Source organism: Stegostoma tigrinum, chromosome 33 (assembly GCF_030684315.1).
Source record: "Stegostoma tigrinum isolate sSteTig4 chromosome 33, sSteTig4.hap1, whole genome shotgun sequence".
Lineage (NCBI taxonomy): Eukaryota > Metazoa > Chordata > Chondrichthyes > Orectolobiformes > Stegostomatidae > Stegostoma > Stegostoma tigrinum.
This window is the reverse complement of record NC_081386.1, coordinates 14165382-14188045: the sequence shown is the minus strand read 5'-3', so window position 1 is coordinate 14188045 and position 22664 is coordinate 14165382. Positions and strand designations below refer to the sequence as shown.

The window sequence follows — 22664 nt, the reverse complement described above, 5'->3', positions numbered from 1 at the left end:
CTCTGGAGCAAGTCGCCTTAAAAGGTGATGTCTTTCAGATAATTTTTTTGACCTATTTTGTTCCCACCAAGTTACTTACCAGACACCAGCCAGTACTGCTTCGATGTCAGACACTTTGCTTCATATTATCTGCCACCCAACACTGATATTGTTGCATTCTCCATTGACTTTTTGGCTGAGGGGGCAGGAAACTGCAACACCTGTCATCCAGTATACTGTCAGCATTGACATTTTATATAAATGTCTTGCAGAGTAAGCTTACTTTTTTAAAATATGAATTTATAATTAGAAAGTGAAGATTAAAATAGTGGAAAGACACTTGTAGAAAGTAATTGAAAATACCTGCAAAAAGTTAATATTAAAAAGCACATGTTGATTGTTTCTTATTGACCCTCAGATCCAAAGGTGCTGAACAAGTTGATGGTAGAAGATCCTCTGCAATTGGTCCGCTTTGATTTTAATCCAGTTCGAAACGTAAATGTTTCGCCAAATTACAGACAGAGAAACTGTCTTCAGAATCGTTATGTCAAGTACCCACCACTCAACATGTGGGCGCAATGGATCCTGGACAGTATCCTTAGCCAATCTATGGCTTATAATATTCTTAAGGTTAAACTTAATTGACATTGATTTCTGTTTTTCCAAGAGACAAGTTAATATTACCTCACATTATCTAGGCCATGTTGTCCAAGAGGTGGAGTGGCTACATGAAATCTCAAGTTTTCCTACTCTCACATTGCCATCTGACTTAGTAATTCATTATTTAACTTGGGATGGAGACAAGGCATTGTATTGAAGTTTCATCCACCTTCACTGTCCTATGAGGAGAGATTGGTTTGCCAGGTTCTGCATTCACAAGAATTTTAAAGGATGAGAGGGAATCTGATTGAATCACATAAAATTCTAACAGGTCTAGACAGTCTAGAAATGGGAAGGATGTTTTCCTAGATTGGGGTGTCCAGACCCAGACGTGATAATCTCAGGAAATGGAGTAGGTCATTCAAAATGAAAGTGAGGGACACTTCCTTGACTCAAAAGGTAGTAAACTTGTGAATTATCTACTACAGAAGGCACCTTGAATACATTTCAGGAAAGCGATTGATAAATTTCCAGATATTAAGGTTGTTAAGGGGTTTGGGAAGAAAGCAGGAAAATAGCGTTGAGATAGAGTATCAGCCATGATCAGATTGAGTCATGGTGGAGCAGGCTTGAAAGGCTAAAAGGTCTACTCCTGCTCTTAGTTTCAATGTTTCTATGTGCATAACAATGTCAGTACTACGCTGAAATGCCAGGCTAGAAATGCTCATCTCCCTGGGTTAGGAGTTGACACCAGAAATTTCTGACTCAGAACTGAGCCTTGCTAGATGCTGTAAATGTCACCTCAGTAGACCACTAGAGCACATCTGGGGTATACCGAGAGTTGGAGAAGAGGAAGATAGAGTAGAATCTTATGTTCCTAAGTCTTGAAATCTAAGGTGCAGATGAATGATCCACATTGCATGGTGTTTCAGGATGTGTTTTAATGCTGGAGAATAAACATTTGCTACATACGGTTGAATATGTTTCCCGTATAATACTTATACCTAATGTGCTATAGGTGTACACTGCAAAGTGAGATAAGGATGAGTGTTCTTTCAGAAAGCAGCTTTTTTCACTTTCAGTTCAGTGTATTTTTCATTCTGCAACCTCCGTCAAAGTTGCTTTTGGGAAGATTTTCTCCCTCTCCAACTCCCCACTGAGTGAGGCCATTATTTGGTGAAGGATATACTGTAGTAGAAACTTGAAAGTTGCATCTTCAAAACTGCAGATCACCTTCTTTGAGTTCTTGAACTCATTCTTACCTCCCAATAGTTGGGTAACTTTAAGAACCACTTTGAGAACTGTTAACATTCGATAACCTACCCATTGATCCAGGACATCATCCAACGTATCCAAGGACCACTGCATCTTTTTCTAATTAGCTATTATACTATACTCAGTGGTTGAAGAGAAACAGTCCTGCCAATACAATACAATTGCAAAGTTACACCTGTACTGGGAATGTATTCAACATGTTTGGTGCAAGAAGTGCTTTAATTTTCCAGGGCAGTAGAGATTTCACCAAGAAAGTTACAATACTTCTTGTATACTTCATGTGACTTGAATAAAGTTTTAAAAAATGATAAATTAGAAAAATGTAAGTCAACAAGAAGCCAGTGGCGAAAAGCAATTTATTATCCACTATAGAATAAGGTTAGAGCATAATCATTTTTTTACTCCTTCAGCATGATAATTGTATCTTTTTTAATTATTAGTTTCTTAAACATGATTTTGATATTTTGAACAGTATTCAATTGATTAATGAGCTTGGAAAAAATAAGCTGTGCATTTTCCTGATCAGAGTCAACCAGGTTCATTTTTCAGAAACCTTATTCTGTATCTTATTATCCTCAACACTATTGTATTTGGTGTTTTAGTAGGTAAGAGAAAGCTAGTTTCTTCTCCTTTATGGTAGATAAGATGCTGGCAATATAGACAAACACAGAAGTAGTAAAACTGAACAGAAACTGATGAAGTTACAATTGGAATTATGTCTTTGTCCAAATAGCGTGATGTGAAGAATTCCAATTATAATCTCATTGGCAATATACACGTAGATAATATTACTCCTCATCATTCCACAGAAACTTTCTGTGGGTTAGAAATAAAAAAACCCATTTCAAATTCAGGGAAGCAAGTGCTGTAGACCAGAACTGTAGATCTTATTTCAAAATGATAGAAATTTACCACCTTTAGCACTGGTGCAATTGAGGTAGTTTGGTTGGATCAATTTTCTATTCATTTATAGAAATGGATATTAGCACACACCTCACTAGCATATCTCCCCATTTCCCCACAAACAATATATTAATAATCAGATACTTATAATGTGTGCAGTTTCCTATGAAGCTACCAGGACAAATCCTCTTGTTGCTTTTGCTGTCATGAGAAAGATTCCTTGGTCACTTTTCAACATGTTTCGTTGTTGTATTTTATCAGCAGGCCACATCATTCCAAAAGTTATTTATAATTTTGAAAGATTTGAAAATAGCAGCTTATGTTCAATTACATTCTATATTAAGTTGTGACGGTGGAAATTAATGGAACATTTCAATGTTTTTTTTAAAAAATCTGGCTTACTATTTGTACAACAAAATAAACGAAAGTTAAAAACTTGTACCATTTGAAGAAAAGTGCAGGACTTCAGGTAGATGTTTTTGTCGCTTGATGTAAGTTTTTTATGATGCTATGTTGAATGACTCTTTCTCAGATGTTGCTGACAAACCAGGACCAAAGTTCCATGCTGTAATGACCATGTTAGTGATCATCGACTGGTGCATTCTTTCAGTTTTGACATCTGAAATCATTCTCAGGTGGCTTTATGATTTTGTAAATTTTTGGAAAAGTGGCTGGAACGTGTTTGACTTGACCGTCCTAATTACGGTAAGAATCAGAATCTTTATAATTTGCAGGACTCCATTAGAATTCTTTAAATTTGCTTCCACTTGTTGGAAGTTTTACTTATACAGCATGGATGTGAGATCATGTGGTGTTACTCAGAAACCCAGGAGTTATAATATCATAAAGTGAACTGAAGCAGGCATTTCAAAACTATGGCTACATGAGCAGCTCAGAGGCTAGAAATCTTGCAGTGGGTTATATACATTTTGCCGCCCCAGTGTCTGACTACCATCTACAAGTCACAAATTAGGAAAGTGGTGGAATATTCTTCATTTGCCTAAATGAATATAGTCAAACAGCAGTGGTACCCCATCCATCACTTACAGCATTTACTCCCTTCACTGCCATTGCACATTAATAGGAGTGTATACTGCTGTGCAATAACTCACAAGGGCTCCTCCAAACCCATGACATCTACCACCCAGAAAGCTAAGGGGAGGAGTTGTGTGGGAACATCAATACAAGTAAGTTCCCCTCCAAGCCACATATAATTTGGAAGTATATTTCCATTCCTTCACTGTTGCTGGGTCAAAGTCCTGGATTTCCCTTCCTAACGGCACTGTGATTGGCCCTATACCCAATCTTTGCAGCAATTTAAAAAGGCAGCTCACCATCACTTACTGCAGAGCAATTAGGAATTGGCAGTAAACTCACCAAAATCTGGTCCTGTGTGTATGTAACTACAGGATCACATGGAACTTGATCATTATGTGTGTGCTCTCTTCCAGAGTGCTCCAACTTCCATTTCTTATTAGTTGACAGGGGTATTGATGAATACCGTGATAAAATTAACACTGCCTTTGCCAGCTGCAATGATTCACATTCTATTTGCCAACTCAGACTCTAAATTACTTGAGTTTTCACAGTTTATATTTGGGTTGATTGAAATAACTTGTTAAAATAACTTCCATCTCCTTGCATACTCTTCCCATTTGTAGGAGAAATTTGCACCTTATGTATTTTTTGCATTGCAACGAATGTAGTTAATTTGCAGCTTAGTTCCTTATGTTTGATTACTTCACTTATCCACTAAAGGTCCTTGATTTTGATAGCTACTTCATCTCTTTTTCTGCCTATTCTTCACTTTCAGAATTGTAAACTTCTGAATATTGAATTTATTTCAGTTCTTTCAATTTAACTCATGATTTTGTTACTTCTGATATAATTTTCAATAGTCCCAATCCCCTCCAATTTACACAATTTTTTTTGATCTTATGTATTTATTCCCTTTCTTTGTCATCATTGTCTCCTTCTCCACAGCCTCACTCACATGTCTCACCCAGACAAATAATGGGAACTGGACTTTGGAAACAGAACCTTTTGATCTGTGCAAAATTGTACCGGTCTCAGAGAATAAACAACAATTATGTTCACTTAAAACTGCTTTGTCACAACTTAAAGTTTGCTGAAAACAATTACTATGTTTATTGAACACATAAATTGGTCTGATTCTCTTTTGTAACCAGTCTCTAGTTCCAGAGGTTGTTAAAGGAACTAATCTCAAAACCAGCATTGAACTACACTTCTTGAAAGTTACTCGGATCTTCAGAGCTTTACGTTCTTTAAAAATGATGAGAAGATTTCATCAAGTGCGGTTGATTTTATTGGCTATTACAAAAGCGTTTAAGGTAAAGGTATATTCATTGGCAACACTAACAAATGGAATGAACTTATGTGCAGCAAAAGTAGCTGACATTTATATTATACATATAATTATTGAATGAAAATTTCAATGACAATATTTGATGGAATATTAGAATCCTATTTAACACTGAGATATAAACTTATGACTTGTTGCTATCTTTCAACATTATGCTTCCACTGATAAATTAATCCTTGTGTTAACAAAATATATAATAATACCTTAACAGCCTCAAACTTAAATCCAGTAATAGTCTCACTACTAGTCTCCTATTGCCAGTCTCTTTAAACATTGTTGCCCACATTCATTCTGGTTTAAATCTGCTTATTCGTCACATTGTCCTTTTTAACCACCATAGGCCATCCATTTCCACGATGCATCTTTTCAAACTTACGCAGAAAGCATCCAAACTTTAAGCTATCTGTGAATTTAAACGTCACCAGAAAAAATGTTCTGCATGGCTCAGTAAGGCTCCATGTTTGTGTGAAGAAGCTAGCCTATACAATCTAATCTCAAACTGCACCACTTAAAGGCTTAATGAAGCACTTACTGAAGCTGGCTGGAGATCACATTTGACCTACAGGAAGAGTAAAGATGGCACGCAATGGCAGAAAGCAGGCACCCCCACGCAAATTTTCACACACTGCAGGTGGAACTAACATGCATCTGTTATTTTCACCACCATTTTTCACTGTACTCCAAGCCTACACTTGTAATTTTCTCCTCTCAGATACCTAAGAACTGCCAGTTTCTCAGGCAGTAGTACAGATGCCCAAAGGTCAAGGGGGCGAGGGCACTAATGATATAGAAATACCATCACACAATGTCAGATTTGTAGCTATCATTCAGCTACTGGTGCTGTGCGTATGTTAACACAAAGGTGAGATCTGCAACTGGTAGGCCACTGGGCATGAGTAGTCTGGAGCCAGAGCAGGGAGAACCATGGAATGGTGACTGTTCTCCAGAGGATGAAGTCACACCAAAGTGCTATATTGCACACAGGCAGATGATGAAGGATGGAACTGAAGCCAGTCTTTTGGTTCCTTTGTAAATATTCACAGAGTTACAGGTTATATACATAACTCTTTAACCAACAATCAGTTTCAGTCTTGGTCTAATGAGTGAATCCTCAGTTAATTTCCATCGCCCAAAGATAATTAAATACAATTATTAAAGAATTGATTTTTATGCAGGTAACTCAGAAGGGGCTTTGATGGAACAGCCTGAAATCTCTGTCTCGTGGATATGCGGCAGTGACTCCAGCAACTGCTTGAAATCTGAAATTCAGAGATCAAGCTCCTGTTTATGGTGATCCTTGCAGCAGATGTCTGCCTAAGACACATGCTGCATCCGTGACTTCCCAAATGCTGCAGGATGGGTATTCTACTTGATCAAGCTGTCCTCCCACACTGTAACTTTGACAAAATATACTCATTGGAGGTTGGAAGAATCGGGTGGATTTTATAGAAACATGCAAAATTATGAAAGGAATAGATAAGATAGAAGCAGGGAATTTGTTTCCACTGGCGGGTAAAACTAAAACTATAAGGCAGAGCCTCAAAATTGGGGGAGCAGATTTAGGATTGATTTGAGGAGGAGCTTCTTCACCCAAACAGTTGTGAATTTGTGGAATTCCCTGTACAATGAAGCAATTGAGGCTACGTTGCTGAATGTTTCTAAGTCAAGGATAGATAGATTTTTGCGCAGTAAAGGGCTTAAGGGCTATGGTGAGCGTGTGGATAGATGGAGCTGATTCGATGAAAAGATCAGCCTGTGATTTTAGTGAATGGCAAAGCAGGCTCAATAAACCAGATGGCCTATTCCTGCTCCTGTTTCTCTGTTCTTATGATCCTGTCCTCAAACCTTGGTGGGTTTCATTTGCAACCTGTGCTTTTGTTGGCTTTCGCTCTTGTAGTTTCTCTGGAGGTGGGATCTGCAGGATTTCTCACTGTAAAGGCAATCACACCTGCTCTACCCCTTCCAGTCTCATGGGGCATACATAAGTCCCATGCACTCTAGACATAATCAAGATTTTTCTATTGAGCTATTTAGGATGGAGATTCAGCACTTGTGGCTTCTGCCAGACTTTCTATCTACTTCACCATATTCTTAATTTCTTTTCTACAGATGTACATGCCAAGAATAAAGAAATTCAGAGCTATTTTAAATGCCTTCTGGATTTCCAGTTATTCCAAAAAGCACTTTGTCGTTTGATAATTTTCTATTTACTCACTGAGTACTTTCATTAGTTTTCATTATTAACATGAAACTAAGGATAGATGTTGTGTTTTACCTGTACATATGTGACAAGTTGACAATGTATTTTGTATCCATTCTAGACAATGACATTCATCCTGCTGTTGGTGTTGATATTTGCTTACATGTTTGCAGTGGTTGGAGTGTCACTTTTTCGTACTTACACTGAATCTGACAAACCAGGACTTATTTACCACTCATCTTTTAGGTAAATACATTTTAAAAATTTTTTTAAAATGATATGGCTTTTATCAGAAATAACTATTTCCATACATGGCTTATTTCAATAAGACAAGTACCAGGAGGAACCCTGCAATGGTCTATTAATTCAACCTACTTCAAGAATGTCCAGAAATGTGAGGATTTCTTTCTTCAATATTACAAATAAAGATAGAATTGGCTACTCTTACTGCTAAATTGTGAAATACAATAAAACCAAGTCTTCATCATTCATACTCTAGGTTAGGTACCTCATTTCCCAAGAACCCTGTCTAAATTTAAACCTCTTGGGTACCTGCTTTAAACATTACTCGCCTGGGAATCTCTGTAATTATTAATTTCCTGGGAAACGTGCAAGCATTCAACTTGCCACCAAGGGTACAAATAGGGTGAATAGCAGGTGTCCTTTGCTAAGAGTGGGGCATTTTAAGATAAGGGGATATATTTTTAAGGTGAGAGGAGAAAGATTTTAGAAAGGGACATGAAGGGCAACTTTCTTACACAGAGAGTGGTTCACTTGTGGAATGAAATTCCAGTGGAATTGATGGATGCGATAACAGTGTTAGAAGGACATTTTTATGATTACATGAATAAGAAATTTTTGGACGGATATGTGCAGGCAGGTGGTACTAGTCTAGTTTGCAATATGGTCAGCATGGACTGGTTAGCCTGAAGGGTCTGTTTCCGTGCTATATGACTTTATGACTATGACTGACCAAATACCTGCAGTGATAACCCTCTCTGTGCTGTTCACACTATGCCTTAATCGCAAACACAGGAGATTTCTGCAAATTGTAATGTACAGCATTTCCTACACCAGCTGCACATTGTAACATTAATTGGAGAAATTGACATTTCAAACATACCTTTATACAGCTTTGTGCTTTGTTTATGTCTAATATAGTTAAGAACACTTAGTTTTGTCAATGCCACAGTTATCAAAGAGGGTAAGAATTAATACCATCATTTCTGATTTAGACTAATTCATGACAAGTGCCTTTAGTAATCTTTCGTTTTATATATTCTTCATCTATATTGTTATAAAGCAGAGGTCAATGCCCAGCCCTAATAACTAAAACCAAAATACCCAAAGAGGCTCACCTTACCTCTTAATCTGTTAAAAAAAGTGTGAAAAGTGGTATAACCTGCCTGTCACCCTCAAGCTGTTATAAAGGAGTGGTTAAATGAAATGAACTGCTTTCACTCACTCTATAATCAACAAGTAACAATCTATTTATCTAGCTCTAAGAGAGAATAAATTAACTGAACCAGTAACAAACTGAACAATTCACAATTAACTACTAACTATTCCCAAACAAAACAAAATTCTAATGGTATGCTGTTCCAATAAATCTAAGTCCCACTTATATAAATCAAAATAATAAAAAATAATTAAAACTTAGTCTCTCAAAATGTTAGCCAGGTTTCATCTGCCAGAATGTTCTGTGCCTTCTCTGCTGATCTTTAGTCAGGAACACATATCTCCGTCGATTTCTTGTGTCAAGAATATTAGCTAAGTGTGCCTTCCTCTGAATGATTCTGTGTCTGTGTGCTGCTCTGTCAATTCACCTGAAAACGGGGCTACACTCCAAGAGTCGTGAGGAAGGGTCACTGGACCAGAAACATGAACTCTGATATTTTCTTCACAGATGCTGCCAGACCTGCTGAGTTTTTCCAGCAACTTCTGTTTTTTTTTCCCGATTTACAGGTTCTTTTGTCTTTTCTATTATTCCAGTCATTTGGTTTGTCTCCAGCACCACCTTAGTTTTAATATTTTGTAATGATCTCTCTGCCTCATTTAAACAGATTATCATCCTTTCACTTGTTATTCAGCCATTGACATTTTATTCACCCCGTCTGACACTTTTGATCACCCGCAGAGACTCATTATTCGACACTCCACTCATGCCATTTGTATGATGTATTCATCCCTCTGCCATTGATCTCTCTGCGGATACGTTCTGCGACTGTGTGCTGCTCTGTCACTTCACCTGAACAAAGGACTGCATTCCAAAAGCTTATGATTTAAAATAAACCTGTTGGACTGGAACATGGTATCATGTGACTTCTGGCATTTAATATCTACAATATAAGGTCTTCTTTTGCGTTGTACGCTTGCTGTATTTGAGTGACTTCTGACTTTGCTAACCCCAGTGCAACACCGGTACCTCCATGTGTACATGTGAACACATTAACATTGGTTGGCTAAAAAGAACCAGGGGTTGGGGGGCAGGAGAGGTTCAAAACATTTCAAGTTGCGAGATGTGATGGGTGGTGTGCCACTGGAATCACTATTGGAACCACTGTTTGTATCAATAACGTGGACGAAGGGACCAAATGTATAATTCTGAAAGAATGCTTCGGAGTCTTCTAACTGAGTATACACTTTTCTGAGATACACCTAAAGCAGGGCTTCACTGACTGTGGTTCTCAGATCCTGATACTGCCAGGCAAGATGCTAAGGTTGCATGCTGTACGGTGATGCTGCTTTCGAGCTCCAACTGAGTGTAACCAATTGCAAGGATTTCAAATGGCAAGTTTAGCCTAGATGGGCTAATTGCAACTTTTGATTGAAATATAGGTTTCTTACTGGTGTGATTAATTGTGTCACTGGAAATGGTTTGATTTTGTACTTCACTGTCAGCAAAGATACAATGCTGACAGTTCCACAGCTTTCATTTCTCTAGCTGCAGAGGAGTTACCATCCAGTCTCTGTGAAATAGGTGTGGCAGGCAACAGGAGGTTAATTGAACAGCTAAAACGCTGTTGAATAATGATCTGAATTGGTGAGTTCAACATCTGGTGAAGATAAGAAAGGTGAAAAATAAAATGATCACTGACATATAAGGGAAGAAATACTGGGGAAAGAAGTATATACTTTGATTTACTTTGTTATTATGTAATAGAAAACAAGTAGCTTTACACAAAACATTTTTTTCTTACCAGGGGTATCCTGCACACATTACAGACCCTCTTCCAGTTATTTACCTTGGACCATTGGTATGCTCTGCTCACCGACATATGGCAGGTTGATGAAATTGACAAAATTGCAAGTGGGATATACATAATGCTCTGGATCCTGATCGGTTCCTTCATTTTCAGAAATATAATTGTTGGGATAATGGGTAAGCAAAGCATTGGACATTTAAGTTCAGTGTTAGCAGTATAGAATGGATAAGATGTTAAAAGGCTTAGTTCTTGTTTGTTTACATTATGTACAAAAAGTTAACATGTTTGAGTGTGATATAAGATGTGGGTTTTATATAATATTGTAGAGTTGGATTTTGACCTAATGGCAGGTTGATTTTGGCCTGTGTGTGTGAGGTGTTGAATGATTAAATTGTCAATATTTCTGGAGACATAACTTTTAAAATCAAACAGCATGAAAGAGGGACTTCCTTGGATGATAATGGGAGTTTGGTGACATTGGCACGTTTCAAGAGATGGACTGAGTGAACATTGAAGGACATTATTTGGCTTTCAGTTTGGAAATTATTTTTTGCTTTGAGAAAATCTCATAAATTGGAGGATTTTCTTTTCAGTTTGCAGAAGCCCTGCTTGAAGTAAGACATTTCAAACAGTTTCTCCTAAAGAATGGAGCTTATTCAGAAAAATTAGGAAATAGGTTAACTCAGTGTTAAGATTTCAATTTTAAAGTTTCAGACCACAATTACTTGTTTAACTCCCTGAATGAATTATTCAATGCTGAAAAGTCTAAACTCAAGTTATACGTATATTCAAGAAAAAGGCTATCAAACTGTCAAGACAGGGAATTCATAGAAACAGTTAAGTTAAACTTATAGATGTGACTGAGAACCAAACTCTCTCAAGTTTTTTGAGCCCTATAATGTGATGATGTTCGGAAAGATGGGATTGTAATTTTACTCTGTTATGAAATCTTTCAACTTGTGCTAAAGGTAAATAGCTCAGCTTAAAATATATTATCCACTTTTCATTTGTGTAATAAACTTCTATTCTGTTGTGAGAATCAAATCTGAAGCTTTCCTTTTCATGTTTCAGTGAAAGACAACCTCATTAATTGAAGAAAACTAATAATAATCTACATGGCTAAATTTCAATCTGGGATTTGACTGGTACAGGAATAACATCAGTTGTGATCATAACAGGAGCAGTAAAAGCAAAAACTGCTGAAGTTCTCTCCATTCTTTCTGTCTTTATTTTAGATTTCTAACATCTGCAGCACTTTGCTTTGTTTTCATGTTTTAGAGCATTTAGAAACCTCATTAACTAATCATTTTAATATAACGTTCAGGACTATACATCAAATTATGTGGTCAAAAAGAACAGCTTGTTTTTTTTACGGTGACTTTCATAATCTCAGCATATCCAAAACATCACAGCCAATGAAGCACTTTATTTGATGTGTGGTCATTCTTTTTCCTAATGCAGAAAACATGGCAGCAGGTTTGTGCATAACAAGGCCCCGCAGACTGCAGTGATCAGTTAATCAGCTTTGGTGACATTGATTGAGTGATATTAAAGACAGAGATAACTCCATTGTCATCCTATCTGAAAGACAACACCTCTCTGACTGTGATAATGGGAACTGCAGATGCTGGAGAATCCAAGGTAACAAAGTGTGAAGCTGGATGAACACAGCAGGCCAAGCAGCATCTCAGGAGCACAAAAGCTGACGTTTCGGGCCTAGATCCTTCATCAGAGAGGCTTCATCTCTGATGAAGGGCCTGGGCCCGAAACGTCAGTTTTTGTGCTCCCAAGATGCTGCTTGGCCTGCTGTGTTCATCCAGCTTCACATCTCTCTGGGTGTGCAGCACTTCCTGTGTATTGCACTGAAGCCTCAACCTAGATTAGTTTGCTGCTCCTGTCTTTGGAACAGTATTTGAACTCACAATATTCTTACCCAATGAGCTACCAGTGAGGATGGTCAAACGATTGTGAGGATTTCTGTTCTTCCCACTAATGGGTAATTACAATATAATTGTGTATGATTTAATCAGAAAGACCTAGAAAAACCTCAGAACTTCACTGTCAGTTTCAGTCATTGAAGCAGTGCTATAATGTCTGGAGAAGAATCTACCATGATTCCAGTAACTTCTAGCAATCACCAAAGTATGGATGTTTGGTAAGGCCATGGTAGGTATAGCAGTAATGGTATCCATGGACAAGTAGACTTCTGGAACCTCCTTTCAGGTGCATTAGATAGGAATATTGATCTCTTAAGTGAGCAGCTGGACAATGATGATAGCCGTGGAACCAGATTATCATATTGCTCAAAACCTTTAGGAGAAGCAAAGAAATGAGAATGAGTTAAGGGGAATTGAATGGTAAAAGAAATGGGTTTAGTTTTGTTCCAAAGTGATGGCCTGCTGGCGTTATTGCTAGAATATTAATCCAGACACCCAAGTGATGTCCTGGGGACCAGCGTTCAAATTCCATAGATGGTGGAATCTGAATTTAATAAAAATCTGGAATCAAGTGTCAATGAGAAGATTCTGGGATTAATTGTCGATTGTGGTAAAAGCCCACCTGGTTCACTAAAATCCTCTGGGGAAGAAAATTTTCATTCTTACCTGGTCTGGCCTACATGTAACTCCTGACCCATTGCAATGTGATTGACTCTTAACTGACCTCTGGGCAATTAGGGGTGGGCAATAAACGCCAGCCTAGCCAACAATGCCTGTATCCAATGAATGAATTTAAAAAACTGAAATTAGCCTCTAAATGGCAGCATAGTGATCAGATGCTTTTGAAGCAGATTTCATCTGCAAACTGTATCGAAACAGCTGGCAACGCAGGGGACAGTGGGGTATGAAATGTGGGAAATTCAGTGAATGAAAAATCTGGATTGAAGGAAGCCTCTAAGGGACTTTGCACAAGAAATCCTTGTCATTCAGCCTAGATACATGATGTTCATTTAGAGTGTCGCATAGAACAGATTCCAAAAGGGGAAGGTATAAATCACTGTTTGTGTTCCACACAATAACTGTATCTCAAGACGATGTGACAACATTAGTTGAATGGTGGTTCAGGCTGACACCATAGATGGATCTGCCTGCATGCATACAGCCCTTAGTTGTGCCATCCTTATGGATTCTCCTACTTGTGCTTTGAGAGTCATGTTAAATCCTGCAGTGCAGAGGATGTTCTTTTACACAAGGCTATCCTCACTCTGAGTCTGCTGCATTTCTGCCTCTACTTTAAGAGACAACATTGCTTTATCTCTCAAATCCCAATAAACTTTTTTTTTAGCTGCATGCTATTGTACAGAATATGAATCTTTGTATTACCTCTCTACTGTCCATGCTCAGTCTCACTAGCAGATCATGGCTGATGTCATTGAAGACGTCATCATCTCAGTAACATACATATTCTTGCTATAGTGCAAATATTAGAACACCTATTCTGTGTAGAAGTTTGCAGGTTCAAGCCTCATTCCTCATACAATAGCCAATACTGTAAAATCTTAGTTCAGTGTAGGATTGAATGAGTATTGCACCATCAGAGAGATGACTTTTCAGACAAGATATTAACAGAAGCCTTAGCTGCTTCTGAGCTGGAAGTTAAAGAAAAATGCAGAAGAGTTCTTCTTGAATCCTGCCCAATTTTTCTCAATGTTGTACATAATTGTGAACGTTGTAGTGTGCAATTTGTCACTGATCTGCGAACATAAACAGTGCAGCTATACTCCAAAAGTACTTCATTAGCTGTGAAGATCTTTGTGATGGCCGGAGGATATCAATACAATATATTTTTCCTTTGCTTGTACAATGCGATGGCACCTCATAGAATGCAGAGGTTTAGAGGATGTCCCAGACAATAACATACCTTAACTCCTTTTCAGAAGGCCACGTAAGGAAATGAAAGGTGTCCAAAGCCAGGAGCCAAGCTTGAACTCAGGGTCATCATGGTCCTATCATGACTAATTATCCCATGTTGTCACTTATAGAAATGCATATTATGTTCAGTTTCAGAAATTTCACATAAAATACACTGATGGAACATATGATGAGTCCAATTTATTATACAAACAATGAGAAAAAAAACATATGAAGACTCTGCATTGTGCACAATGTTCTCTGTTTCAATATAATTGTAAGCCAATTGGGTAACATGCACACTTTACTGGACAGTAACAGAAATACTGCCAACAAAAGACTTAAACTGATCATTGAAACGTCCACACTACAATTTCAAAATTCATCTGAAAAGATTTTCTGTAGTTTCAAATTTTTCTTGTTGTTTTACCCACAGTGAGCAATTTTCAGTCCATAAGGAAGGATCTAGCAACACAAATTAAACAGCTTGAAACCCAACGAAAAGCAGACCATTTTAAACTACAGATGATGCAGAGGTATGTTATGCATGAGCCTCTTTGATATTGAATATATGCAAAATTAGGGTCACATAAATAAGATACTGCATTGCATATTAGTTTAAGTGATTTCTTTCTATCCAACATATGTCATTTTTTGAAATAGGTCCCTTTCCTACCTTTGGTGACCAGTGTTTTTACAGGTTACTGCTGACTGCATTGCTACTCTTCTGCAACACTCTCATCCAATTCGAGATTATATTTATCAGAAAGACATCCATGTCTTGTAAAAATCAGCTTTGTAGTCTTCTAGGATCTGTTCAGCAGTCAATAGATTAGTGACCTGCACCATACTGCACATTGAGGTTATTAGTGCAGGCTGTAGACTAGCCTCAGCTGAAATGAATGCTACTCTCTGGAACACCAGATATTTATCTCTGTATTCTTCCTACTGTGTTGGGCTCTCAGCTTAATTTGTCCTCTTGGTCTGTGTATTGTTCCATCATCTAGACTCATCTATACTTTTGAGTCTTCATTTTTTTGGGATACCGTCTTGTGCCACATCATACAGCTCTGCAAAGGCCATTGAGTTGGACAAAACACCAGTGTATCTAACACTTGCATTCACTTAATGTTTTATCGTCATCATTTAACAGCCACAAACCATTTATCATCTTCAGGCCTGATGGTGCCAGTTGGAATCATTGACTGACATCACTCCAACTGTCATTTTCTATCTTTGCTTCTTTTTAGTGTAACATCTGTGTGAAAAGTGATGCGACATCTTGCAGATAGAAAGCTGCCTTCCCCACACTGGGCATTTGTGTGATTTCTTCCACAATATTTACACCTTTCTTTCTGGCCTTGGTCCTTCTGCTGGCTTTTCTGCAATCGTTTTCTTCCTTTTTCTTCTGTTTCTGTTTCTCAACTAGTGGAGGTAGCAAATATCACAAGGTGCTATGCGTGGTCCACTGCGAAAATACCACAATTACTCACTTCCTTTAAATGATTAACACCATGATCTGTCTTACTTACCACATCATTCACTGCATGCATGCTAAAGCCTTCACCAAGATATCTCTTAGTCCAAATTCTGCCATTTTGATCCCTGGATGATGCCTATTAATTTACAACAACAGGTCAGGCCAAATTTCATTCCCAGAGTCTAGATGGAGTTATATTCTGATTTACTGCTGGCAGAGAAAGAAATAGAAATGGCCAGAATTCATTTACAGTAGTGTCATCTCAAAGCCCTTCACTGCCAAGGGAGTATATTTGTGACTGTTGTACTGTAAGAAATGTGGAGGCCAATATGAACACAGCAACATCCCACAAGCAGTAACATGATAGTGGCTGGATTATCTGCTTACATTAGCTTGGTTAAGGGATAATTATTGGACAGGACTCTGGGATGGAAGCCTGCTTTGTTCTGCTTGGTTTCTTGGTGAGACATTACCAGTGTCCTAGGAAATGTTTTAGAGATCATCATTTTTGGATGTAGTTGCTAGGAAGTGGGGAAACCAGACAGGAGAGTGTAACAAAAACAAACTTATTATTGTTACTCATTTTCAGGAGATTGAGTCCAGAAATTAGCGTAAAAGATATTCTGAACAAAGGGTAAGTATCTCACACTTCTTATTTAGTATGTGAAAGCAAATTTCTCGTGTTAAGAATCAAAACATGACATTTGCAGAGCTAGGCACATGATGTGAATGCTGGTTTCTTAACTGTGAGAAATATAAGAAAAAACAAAATGAGACTTTCGACTCAGAAATTAAAATTAAGCATGCTTAGCAATTACTGACTGAGTTTTTTAACAAACATGACTGCAAGTTTTGTCTTGACTACTTGTAACTTGTCACAATCCTCCAAGATCTCAATTAAAATTCCACTAATTTATCAGAGTGCCTTAGCACACCTCATGATCACACTTGTACAATCCTTAATGGCACTTACAATTGTAACATTGCCTCTCAAAGTGATGCACTTTGTATTCTAGTCATTATTTGTTTCAATGCTCCAGCCCTGTGACTTATATTATGGTAATATTGGAAGGATTTATCAGTACAACAGTGGGAAGCTATAAGTCACCATTATTGACGTTCACATGTCACCTTGTTCACACTGTCCAAAGATTAGTTTTTACATTGTTCTCCCTAACACTTGGAGACATTTTCATTGTCCACACAGCTTAATGCAACACTGTTTTCTTCACAGCAGTCCTTTTTACACAGGGGCTTTTTTTTTTGTTTTGCATGGTGATTAGCATTTTTATTCATAAGATTTTATGGAATGGATTATTATGTTTCACAATGATTCAGACATAATTTATTTTCAGTTCACTGGCTTCAATACAATATATTTCTACATTTGTTCATATTCTAGTGTCAACTGCACCACCATATTTCATTTAAAGAATAAAATCCAACAAAGTAATGCTTTTGCCTGCTCCTTCTAAAAACACTACTTTTAAAGTCTGCAATGGTTCAATGACAGTTTAATGTTTTTTATAGAGTACTGCATAATGACAATTGCATTTGATTGTAAGACAAGAGTAATGTGTAAATGTGAAATCCAACGTTTATCTATAAGGTATCTTCATATTTCCTTTACTTTTTTGTGTGAAGTAGCTTTTTAAGTTCAGTTAACATAGAACATAGAACATAGAACAGTACAGCACAGAACAGACCCTTCAGCCCACGAAGTTGTGCTGACCATTGATCCTCATGTATGCACCCTCAAATTTCTGTGACCATATGCATGTCCAGTAGTCTCTTAAATGACCCCAATGACCTTGCTTCCGCAACTGCTGCTGGCAACGCATTCCATGCTCTCACAACTCTCTGTGTAAAGAACCCGCCTCTGACATCCCCTCTATACTTTCCTCCAACCAGCTTAAAACTATGACCCCTCGTGCTAGCCATTTCTGCCCTGGGAAATAGTTTCTGGCTATCAACTCTATCTATGCCTCTCATTATCTTGTATACCTCAATTTGGTCCCCTCTCCCCCTCCTTTTCTCCAATGAAAAAAGTCCGAGCTCAGTCAACCTCTCTTCATAAGATAAGCCCTCCAGTCCAGGCAGCATCCTGATAAGGCTCCTCTGAACCCTCTCCAAAGCATCCACATCTTTCCTATAATAGGACGACCAGAACTGGACGCAGTATTCCAAGTGCGGTCTAACCAAAGTTTTATAGAGCTGCAACAAGATCTCACGACTCTTAAACTCAATCCCCCTGTTAATGAAAGCCAAAACACCATATGCTTTCTTAACAACCCTGTCCACTTGGGTGGCCATTTTAAGGGATCTATGTATCTGCACACCAAGATCCCTCTGTTCCTCCACACTGCCAAGAATCCTATCCTTAATCCTGTACTCAGCTTTCAAATTCGACCTTCCAAGATGCATCACCTCGCATTTATCCAGGTTGAACTCCATCTGCCACCTCTCTGCCCATCTCTGCATCCTGTCAATGTCCCGCTGCAGCCTACAACAGCCCTCTATACTGTCAACGACACCTCCAACCTTTGTGTCGTTTGCAAACTTGCTGACCCATCCTTCAATCCCCTCATCCAAGTCATTAATAAAAATTACAAACAGTAGAGGCTCAAGGACAGAGCCCTGTGGAACATCACTCACCACTGACTTACAGGCAGAATATTTTCCTTCTACTACCACTCGCTGCCTTCTGTTGGCCAGCCAACTCTGTATCCAGACATCTAAGTTCTCCTGTATCCCATTCCTCCTGACCTTCTGAATGAACCTACCATGGGGAACTTTATCAAATGCCTTACATCCACAGCTCGACCCTCATCAACTTTTCTAGTCAATCTTTCAATTTATTCCTTAAATATTATCCAACATAAATATTCCCATTATTTTGTTCATTTAATTAATCACCATCACCAATTACATTTCTGAGCATGTTGAAATATTGTCAAAATGCAACTATATAGTCCTTGTATTTTCCCAGGCTTAATGATCAGTTTAGGAAAAGAAAATGCTGAAAATAACCAGCAAACCATGCAGCACTGGTCTTGCCTACTGAATATTTCCAGTATTTTCTATTTATCTTTCAGATTTCCAGCATTTTTAGCTATTTTTATGTGTCAGTTTAATGGCTTCATAATTTTATTTTAGAAAAACAAAGTGAGTCCCTTATGAGGTTTTTTCTTTGATTTTGGACAAGAAAGTGTTTGCAAATTGCAAAATAACCAAAATGGCTCAATAGGTGCAGCTCTCTGTGGAATTGAAGCAAAATACCAGGCGAGGCCTGTGTTCTGCCTTGATTCATCCTGAGTTGACTGCTATCACAGCTAGAAGAGCTGAAAGTTGCTGATCGACTTTAATGTATGTGGTTGAGGAAAGAGAAAAACCAGTCTGCTTCTGATTGCTGCCTCAAAGTATTCCTGCTGGAAAGCACAGATGTTCAGACACCCGAAATGAAAGTTATATTCATAATCTAATAGAAATCCCAAATAGCTTTTGTTCCTGGACAAACAATTTCATAAAAAAATGTATTGGAGAAAGTTTAAACGTTTTGCTGAGTATAGAACTGGACTGTGTGTTATAATGACCCTTTATACAACCCATCAGAACTCATCATTCAAATTTATGAAGAAAATCAAGGCTGCTCAATCAATTACTTAGATCTGATTTTGGAACTGTGCTGATACCTTCAGAAGAAAAGAGGAGAGTACCTAAGTGAAGAAAAAAAATGTTATAGCATTGTGCACTACAATCTTTTAATTTCTACTGCTTACTACATGTAGAGAGAGACCATCAGAATCTGAAATAACTCACATGAGTGAAATGGATTTTAGATCAAGCAGCCATGCGAGTCATTCAAGTGATATGTCTTACAAAGCTGGCAAAGGTAAGATGAATGAAAGATTAATTTATTTGATAGCTTTTAAAACATATCATGAATCTCAAAAACACTGCATTATTGACTTTCAATTTTTGCTTAACAATCTTTATTGTTAAAAAATAAAGATTGTTAAGAACCTTTTGTATTTTGCTTTCAATTTAACTGCAAATTAGCATTGTAAATATACACTCTGAAATGTGAACTTATTAGAGGTTAGACAGTTGAATAAAGATAACAGAATCTTCTGGAAATATTCAGCGTGTTCAGCAGCTTCTTTGAAGGAGAAACAGTCACCCTGTTATTTCCCTTCCCTCCCACAGTGTTTCTGTATGCAGAAGATGAAATACCTCCTCCCTTCCCCCATTGACAGTGCTAACCATTCAATTTCATTATAGATGCATGTTTTTTTAAAATTTAGTATCCCGTATTTAAGGTTTAGACAATAGACAATAGACAATAGGTGCAGGAGTAGGCCATTCAGCCCTTCGAGCCAGCACCACCATTCATTATGATCATGGCTAATCATCCACAATCAGTATCCTGTTCCTGCCTTATCCCCATAAACCTTGATTCCACTATCTTTAAGAGTTTTATTCATCTCTTTCTTGAAAATATCCAAAGACTTGGCCTCCACTGCCTTCTGGGGCAGAGCGTTCCATATATCTACCACTCTCTGGGTGAAGAAGTTTTTCCTTAACTCTGTTCTAAATGGCCTACCCCCTTTTTTGTTTGTAATGTGATCTCTTGTACACTGAAGAGACCAAATACTGACTGGCTATTCACTTTACAGAAATCTCTGTTCACTCATAGGCATGATCCCAGTTTGAAGTTACCTGTCAATTTAATGCTGTTTTCCACTCCTGTGACCTCACAGTCATACTCCTACATTGGTCGAACAAAGCTTGACAGAAAGTCAAGAAAAATGATAACTCACATTTATATGGCTCCTTTAACATAACAAACTGTCCTAAGGTGCTTTACATAACATTTTAAAATACACAAGCATATGAACAAGAGCATACAGGATATTGTTCACAGTCTGCTTCACTGTAATGCTAACTGCAGGACATTCTTCCCAGATTGCATCATTGTGATGCACAGAAAGAGATATTAGTTTAGATAATCAGGAAAGAGCTAAATTTAAAGGAGTAAAACTGACAGTATTTATGTAGACCAATGCAGTTGAAATTAAGGCCACTAATTGGGGCTAAATTAAAGAAGCGTAGACATCACGGAAGGGGCTAGAGAGGATCATGGTGAGGGACAAGGTCATGACAAGATCTGCAAACTATTATAATCCCTGTAGAATTAATAATTTATATTTTTTTATTTTTCAGTTACAAACTTTAAAAGAAATGTGCAAGCTTTCAAACTTTAAGAATTTTACTGTAATAAGTAGACTATAAAGAATCCACTGAACATTACTTAGTAGCCAACTAGTACTCTATGCATTTTTGCATTTTTTTTTAGCTGTGTCTTTCTCTTTCCGTTCAAACCCTCAAACAGAAAGCCTATCCGCAATTACGAGCTTTAGCTTGGTTTTGGTTCAAGTGTAAACATTTTGCAGTTTCCTGTCAATGAGTGTCACACTCCCTCAGTCATCAATCCCTGACATACCCATAGTAGCCAAGGAACAGAGGCTTGTGGTTGGACTGAACTCATAACAGATCACGTGACGAACAGATTGTTTGGCTAGGAGCCAGTATGGGTCAGTGAGTTCAAGGGTGACCAGGGAATAGGGCTTGCTGTGATTTGAGACTTAGTCAGTCGAGTTTTGGATGGCCTCAGATTTGCAGAGGGTAGAATGTAGGAGACCAGCTAGAAGTAGCTTCATTTGGTCAAGTTTGAAGGTATGATCGTGTACTTGACAGTTTCGGCAGCAGGTGAGTTGAGACATTGATGATGTTGGTTGATGTTTCAGGGATGAAAATGGAGGTTTATTCATGGCAACCAACAGTCCTGGATTTTCCAGGAGCATTCTGCACTTCAGACGCATGTCTCAGACTTTCTCTTGCATGTCCAATAACTTTGTGCTTTGACGTTGATGTGCAGATGTCTTTGTGTATGTGCTCCCATCCCTGTGACCAGCTGTGACAAAATTGGCAACATTCTCACTTCTCCCACTTCTGACATAAGTACACTGACTTGAAATATTAGCACTGTTTCCCTCTTTAAAGATATTGACTGAACTTCTGATTGTTTACAGCATTTTCGCTTTTATTACAGATTTCTACATTTCTGCATTAAATTCATTGAAATTTTAAGTTAAAATCTCCTTAATGATAAAAATTCCAATGTGACTGTCCTTATATAGTAAATATCTATGCTGTCATTCAATTAGCTCAGTTGGCTAGGTGGCTGGTTTGCAATGTGGTTCAATTCCTGTACTGGCAGAGGTTACCATTAAAGGGGCCTTCCTTCTCAACATTTCCCCTTGCCTGAGATGTGGTGAGCCTCAGGTTAAACCACCACCAGACGTCTCTCTGTCACTCTCCCTCTCTTTCCCCGTCCGTCTCTCTCTCTCTCTCTCTTTCTCTCTCTCTAATGGATGAGCAACTCTATGATCCTCTGGGACTATGGTGACTTTACACCTCTTTGACAATTTTTTTCAATTTTCAACAGGTGTAAAAATCCGATGAATGTATATATCCGAATTCACAATGCTTTAAGCATCATCTTATCCTCAAATAGCTAACATTTAAAAAATGGTGAAAATAAGTCTACGTGAATGACAGTTCAAGGTGTTGGAGCTTTTGCAGCTTATTTGTCAGAATCATACAGTTTTAAACTTACTCAAACTCAGTAGCTCCTGCAGCTAGAGGAACATGAGGCAGACAAAGCAATCCTGTCTTTCCTTTCTACAGTGAACAATCTTCTGTTGTTCCAACACCTCTTGCAAGGGTA

The 22664-nt window shown here is 38.0% G+C and overlaps 1 protein-coding gene across 1 annotated transcript in view; it reads left to right on the top strand.

The window, feature by feature from the left end:
* The window catches only part of LOC125467132 (cation channel sperm-associated protein 2-like), a 29610-nt gene that overhangs the window by 2134 nt on the left and 4812 nt on the right, over window positions 1–22664 (top strand). Inside the window, exons 2-10 of the mRNA XM_048562567.2 lie at window positions 398–571; window positions 2391–2459; window positions 3290–3462; window positions 4947–5108; window positions 7462–7586; window positions 10544–10722; window positions 14831–14930; window positions 16464–16508; window positions 19663–19766. Of these exons, the coding sequence (XP_048418524.1) occupies window positions 398–571; window positions 2391–2459; window positions 3290–3462; window positions 4947–5108; window positions 7462–7586; window positions 10544–10722; window positions 14831–14930; window positions 16464–16508; window positions 19663–19766 (1131 nt within the window). The remainder of the gene's footprint in view (window positions 1–397; window positions 572–2390; window positions 2460–3289; window positions 3463–4946; window positions 5109–7461; window positions 7587–10543; window positions 10723–14830; window positions 14931–16463; window positions 16509–19662; window positions 19767–22664) is intronic.